The sequence below is a fragment of the Cnephaeus nilssonii genome, assembly GCF_951640355.1.
Source record: "Cnephaeus nilssonii genome assembly, chromosome: 2".
In the NCBI taxonomy this organism is placed as follows: Eukaryota; Metazoa; Chordata; class Mammalia; order Chiroptera; family Vespertilionidae; genus Cnephaeus; species Cnephaeus nilssonii.
The window spans coordinates 44,483,792-44,490,687 of record NC_137073.1 but is presented as its reverse complement, the minus strand read 5'-3'; the positions used below and the strand labels follow the sequence as shown (position 1 = coordinate 44,490,687).

Here is a 6,896-nt window from a genome sequence, read left to right as displayed (position 1 = left end):
TTGAGGGTTGGGGCGAGAGCATGGTCACTGTTATTAGAGCCCACAGTTGTAGTTTCGACGCCCATCAGCTTGGTGGCCATGCCTCCTTTAGGTTTGGTGACCCGTGCCATGGGTGGGACAGGTTGCCAAGATTCTGCTTGTGTGCACAATACAGCCGCCATCTCCTCTTGGAGTTTTTTGCACATCTACCCCACCCCCACTCCCCCAGCCACACTTGAGAAGCCTCTCCTTCATGATCCCTACACATTTCTTTCTGACTTAATTGGCACTTCTCAACACTAGCAGGGTAAGAAGCCAGTTTCAAAAGTCATGCTTCTGGTCTGTTTCTGCCCAAGCAGCCTCTCTTTCTATGGAGTCTGGGACTTTAGGGACAAAGCAAAGATGGATGTTCCTGCTTCCAGCCTTGCCGTGCCCCGCCTCTGCTACCCACTTGAATGCCGAAGAGGAAGGGTGAAATAAGGAGAAAAAAAAAAAAAAAAGAAACAGGAACAGATTAACATCTCAGTATATCCTGCCACAATTGGAAATGCAAGAGTTGAATTCATGGGAGAGGTTCCATTGGGAAAAAGAATTGTTCTTGACCATGGGGTCTGTGCAGTGACAGGGACTGTTGGGCCTCGGTCCATGGAATGCTCCGATGTCATCATTGAGGTCGGAGAATTCTGCTGTGGGCTTGGCAACCTTTGAACCTGCGCTGTAGAGAGCACTGGGCAGTGCTGCGGGTTCTCTGAGGGGTCTGAGTTCTTCAGCCATTTAAGAGACTCACCTCTTTTCATTTGTACTAAATCATTTCAATGGACTTCCTGAGAGCCAAGGAGGGCCAACCTGTAGGGAGAAGGAGGAGCTGGATGTTAGGCATCTTCTAGGGGGCTCTTCTTGCTAGTAGTATGAAACAGCGACAAAAGAGGAAACATTTGGAAAATGACGAGTCCCAGGAAACTGACGAGAAGGGAGGAGGTATGCGCTGAGCAACTTGTCGGAGGCACAAGGGTGGCGGCCAGCCTGAGCCCTCTCTCAGAAGCTGGGGCTGAGGACAACGTGCACCTATGAAGTAGGGAGGGAGAGACCTGGTATCACCCGGTGCTGCCATGTCCATCTTTAGGGTCCCCAGGCGTGAGATGGCATGGAGAGGCCAGATGCCCTGGCAGATGGAAAGTCCACCTGCCCGTCTGAGGGCCTGAGCACTCTCCTGGGGCCGTTCCGGCCTGGAGCTACGTTGGACTCGGAGCCACTGGGGTTCTGCTTGTACAGGCTCAGAGGTGCAGCTTTTCTCGGCGCCCCCATTCTCTCTGTTCTCTTTGCTTCATATGACCCTGGGGTCACTGGGCCAGGGGGTATGGTGTGTAAAGGCTGATGCTGGAGATCCATGGGTTGCCCTGTGCATTTTACCAAAGAGCCAAGTGAAGCTCAATGAGTTCAAGGCCTTGTTGAAAATATCTGGAGAAGTGAAATGCCTGTTTGAAAGGAGATTGCTGTCTAGGGATGGCATCCTGTTGAAAGCAGGAGATTTTATTTCTCAGCAGGAAGAATTTACCAGTTGATCCATGGGAGTGAATCCACAGGGGTGAACTTCCCAGAGATCAAGGGGAGTGAAAGGCCTTCCAGAGACTAAGACCAAAAGGTTGAGGGTGAGAATGTCAGGGCCCTGCAGGGAGCACTGAGAGCCATGAATATACTTCCCAAGCCACGTAGTGACTGCGTGCATTAAATGTAAACTAGTAGCTTGTCCTGAGAAATGTGTGTGTGTGTGTGTGTCCCCATGTAGAAGGTGGGGCAGAATGGAGCCCACTCCAGAGATCCAGCTCCAGGTTTCTGTCCCAAATTGGAGCCCAGCAGTCTCCATGAGGCCCAGGGTCCTGAAGACCATTGAATGAGCCCTGGGAATGGAGGCCTGGCCAGTAGGCAGATGTTTAGATAGCAGGTGAGACAGGAGGGGGAAGGCCATGATTATCCCTGTCCTGTACACTTCAGGATATTTTTGTCTTTGTGTATGTGTGGTGCACACGCACAAATACATAGTAATTGCTCATGGATAAAATGGGATAGAGAGCTCATCGGATATATAGTCTGTATGGTAAGGTTCCTATAATCATGCCTGGTGACACTCAATACATGTGAAAGTGTATTCAGATTCAGAATTCTTGTGAAGGGTGTTCCATGGACAGTCACTCATACACATATATGTACACTGGGATGGAGAAAAAAATTACACATCTCCACACACAACTTTTTATTAAAGAACACACAGAATATATAGATGTATACACACATCACTCCTGTACTATGTTCACATACAACTCCTGTGTATATCATCCTTTCTTACCATACCAAACTCTAGGGGTTGTATATATAGATTGAGATCCAGCTATCATGCAAACACAGGTAGCTTCAACTATCTCTAAATACCTCTGTAAGAACCAGTCACATGTCATACACACTACCCACACAACACATTGTACAGTAATACCAGACTCACTTTGCACAAACCACCAAAAAGCATATTCACCAACCCTTACCAGGCTTGCCAGATAAAATACAGAATGTCCAGTTAAATTTGAATTTCAGATAATCCACAAATAATTTTTTAGGATGAGTATGTTCCAAATATTAGAACCCAAATATTGTATGGGAATATTTACACTAAAGAATTATTCATGGTTTATCTGAAATTCACATTTAACTGGTGTCCTGTATTTTTGTTTTCTAAACCCTTATATGCTTACTACCAGCTGACACATCATATACTTTTTGCATTTCTGTTTAGTGTCTGTGTTTCCTTGCTCTAATGTTCAGCATTATTAAAGCCTAGAATAGTGGAATAGTGCCTGATACATAGTAATTGCTCATTGAACATTGCAAATGAATGAATGAATGAGTGAATATATACCATAAATACAAACCATACCATATAATCAGGTTGCATGTCACACACTCCTGAGTTGTGATCACAAACCATACACACAAACTCTCCATAAACATAGATACAGACATTTCTACCCCATTCACCACACCAATCCCACACTTACCAAAGGCTTAGATGAGCCCTGGTAAGTGGTGCACAGTGGTTAGAGCATTGGCCCTTGTGTTTGATTCCAGTCAAGGGCATATACCTGGGTTGCAGGCTCATCCCCAGCCCAATTGAAGCAGGTGTGGGAAGCAACCAATCAATGTGTCTCTTCCTCCCTCCCTCCTTCCCTTTCACTCTCTGTAAAAAGAAAAAGAAAAAGAAAGAAAAACAATGGAAAAAATATCCTTGGGTGAGGATTAACAACAAAAAAGGCTTAGGTGATACACATCACTCTCACACTTCTGACATATTCACAGTCACCACTCAGGCCTACATCCTAACAAGATACTAACAAAGTAATTGTTGATTATAACTAAATACTGAAATAACCACTGAGAATCAGAGTCTAAGCCATGTTTATTCACTGCACCTGACAAAAGCCAGCCACTCAGTAAATATTTGTTGGACAGATTAATGATTCACAAACGTATCTCTGAGACTTTTGTACCTTCCTCAGGAATCTCGAAGTCACAAAAGGATGCCCTTCAGCTTGGATCGACCGAGGTGGCCAAAGACTATGACCCAGGGGTAGGGGAGATCTCCTCTGCCTCTGAATACTTCACCTGTGTTTCTTCTCCACTCAAGCTCATCCATAATGGTAAGAATGTGGGCCTCCTTGGGTGCATGGCAGGAGGTACATAGAGCCAAGCATGAACCTCAGAGGAGGTCCAGGGCAATCGGAGATGATCAGGGCTCTGTGAAGGAGCCTGGGGAGGATGGCAGAATGGTTAGGAGATCTTGGATATGAGCTCACTATAGGAGAGTGTGAGCCCTGGTGCAACCACAGGGGGGAAGTTTCGGAGTAGGGGCCAGAAAGGTCTGGGCTTGAGGTATAGGCAGAGGGACCAGATTAAGCACCTTCAGAGGAACATGTAAGCTTTGCCTTTGCTTCCAGAGAAGGACAGAGTTCCCCAGCCCAGGCCCTCACACCTCGCACATACAACCACACTCCATGATATCCATTCTTAGCACACACACAAAACCCAATCACATGACCCACAATGCCATTCTCCCACATTCCACAAATATCACAGCAATGATAACACAAACTCACATTGGTGTCATAGCACACACCCCACCAACATCCCCCATACCACAGCTTTCACCACCATACTCCACACCTCTATATACAGGCACCCCTCCAATATCCCTACACACACAAATCAAAAGCCCACAGATGACACCAGATACACTACCCCATAATATGAACAACAAACACCAAGCTCATCACACAACTACATCACATCATAGTCCCTCTTTCCTGTATCCTGCATATTCATACTTGATTCCTCAGTTTCCGCATGCCCCATACATGTTCTTATGTTTCTAATTTCCTTTCCCAGGAATCCGGAGATTACATCAAGACAGTGCCCAGCTTAGATCAACCCTAAACCAGATTAAGGAACAAGAGGAGACTGTTCCCCTCTTACCACATGTCTCCTTATCGTCCCCTTCATCCTATAAGTCCTGTGTGATCTCGCAGTATATAAACAAAGAGGAAAGGGGCATGAAAATATACTACATGCAAGTACAAGTGAAAAAGGGTGTGGCTATCTCCTGGGAGACAGAGGAAACCTCAGAGTCACTAAAAAAGAAGCCGAGGATGGAAGAAGTGAAACTTCCTGAGGACGTGCGGGTAGATACGCCCCCCTCTGACGTGTCCACCAGAAAACTCCTATCTGAGCCCAGCAGGGAGGTGAAAGAGCATGAAGAACGAGCAGAGTCAGACGGCCCACCCGGGTTGCCCACAATTGAGGAGAGACCCAGGGCCAAGACACCTGACTGGTTGGTTACTATGGAGACTGGCTTCAGGTGCATGGCCTGCTGCCGGGTCTTCCCCACCTTGGAGATCCTTAAGGAGCATGTGCAGTTCGGGATCAGGGAGGGCTTCAGCTGTCACGTCTTTCATCTCACCATGGCTCAGCTGAGAAGCAATGTGGAATCAGAGAGCATCCGGGAGAAGAAGGAGGAGGAGGTGAAGAAGGTTAGAAAGGAAGAGAAGCAAGAAGAAAAACAGAACGAGGAGGAGCAGCCCACAGGGTAAGACCTTGGCTTGAGGAGGTCCTGGAACCCATGTCCAGGTTGTATGTTTCATTCTCCAAAGGACAGGAAGTTAGCAGGGGCTGGGTCTGCTGAGGGAGCTGTGTCTTCTCCAAGCCAGTACTCTCTCCAATCCAGGCCTCTGCTTCAATGAGAGAGAGTTGGGGGCTATATCACAACAGGGAACAACTGAAGGGTGGGGTTGGGGTGGTAATGGTGGGAAACTGGGCCCCTTGCGTCTTGCCCAGGCATTTAATTACGTCCTGACTGTAAGTGAGAATTTATCCCGAGTGTTTCAGCTGCTGCAGGAAGTTCCAAGGATTTCCAAGGGCTAACAGAGCACCTTTCTTCTTTAACTAAGAAGTGTCTTCCTCTGTGTTGGTTTCCTCACAGCAACTGAGACTCCTGGGCCAGAAGATCCTGGAAGACGGTGTGGCCTCCTCTTGGGAGAGGTAAGGCCTGAGGCTGGCGCAGTCTTCTGAGCCTACGTCATGAAGGCCCAGAGGAACCTAAGGGAAGGGCCTGCAAGGCTGCATGGGTTACCTGGTGCCTCTGGAGCTGCACCAACTTGTGGCATACCCAACGCTTCCAGGGAACTGATCTCCATTTACTTATTGAGAAAGTAGAGAATTTTGACAGGAGTTCTCCCTGAGTCTCCATGTTTGACCTCACTCTAAGAGGAAATACCACCAACAGCCCCTCCAGGGCCAGGAGTGGTCTGAAGAAAGGACAGGGGGCTCAGCAGGACCAGAGGTTTCAGGGCTGAGAGTCTTTGGCCTGAGCTGGGATCTCACTATGGCCTATGGACAGAGTCCCTTGGGAGAAAGTGGAATGTGTAGTCAGAAATACATGAAAATGAGGTCAGTAATAAGTGATCTGGAAATGTTCTAGGACCTTTATTTTGCTGTAGTTGATCTGGAAACAAACTCATTGTGGTATCTGTGGCCTCTGAGCTTTAAGACAAAGTGAAGGGTAACTGACTAATAGAGTCCATATTGCTTCTTGTCTTTTCCTCTTCTGCCTCTTTTGTTTTCTCACTTTCAGGGAGAAGATAGGACCCTGGAGATAGTATCAGACAGAATGCCAGTGGTATGAAGGAAGATGAAGGGACCAGTACTCAATCTAATACATAAACATCATATGTAATAAAGGCTGTTTTGCAAAACCTTCCTGGATAAATTTTTTAAATTAAAAAAATTTTGTTTTAATATTTAAAATGTTTATTTTTTAATTATGGTTTAAATTCAATATTATTTTGTATTAGTTTTAGGTGTACAGCATAGTGATTAGACAATCATATACTGTACAAAGTGTTCCCCCGATATTTCTAGTACCCACTTGGCACTATACCTAGTGAATATATTCTTTATTTAGATTAATCTAGCTATTTTACCTATCCATCATCTATCTATCATCTATCACCCATCATCTACATCTGTCTCTCTAGTGGTTTGTGAATGAGGTTTTCCATAAACACCAAAGATATCCACCATCCTCTTCCAGAAGGAACAGTATCCAGTCTCCTGGGATTGATGAGGCTTCTGTGTGACTGTTTTCCAAGGCTGGCAACCACATGGACCACAACAGCTACACTGAGTTCAGAGATGCATTTGGAAAGTGGCAGGAGCTGTGGAAGTCAGGTCTAATCATTTAAAACACTGGGAAGGGGACCTTCAGAGGACTGGAAGGTGGTTTGCATGCCTCCCTAGGCCTGGCCTGGACAAAGGACTGACTGTTAGTTGTGGCTTCACAAGGAAACCCCAAGACAAAGGAGGAATTTCTCAGTCTT

General features: G+C 46.3%; 1 protein-coding gene across 2 annotated transcripts; it reads left to right on the top strand.

The window, feature by feature from the left end:
• Positions 1-887: 887 nt before the first annotated feature.
• On the top strand, positions 888-5,111 carry LOC307105172 (protein FAM170A-like; the record flags this gene model as incomplete). 2 transcript variants are annotated; one of them, XM_079780692.1, is made up of 3 exons in its annotated part: positions 888-957; positions 3,525-3,665; positions 4,411-5,111. In XM_079780692.1, 3 exons carry the CDS (start codon positions 888-890, stop codon positions 5,109-5,111), a joined length of 912 nt encoding a protein of 303 aa, XP_079636818.1. The 2 variants fall into 2 exon arrangements, with proteins under 2 accessions (XP_079636818.1, XP_079636819.1); XM_079780693.1 differs by lacking the exon at positions 3,525-3,665.
• Positions 5,112-6,896: the final 1,785 nt, after the last annotated feature.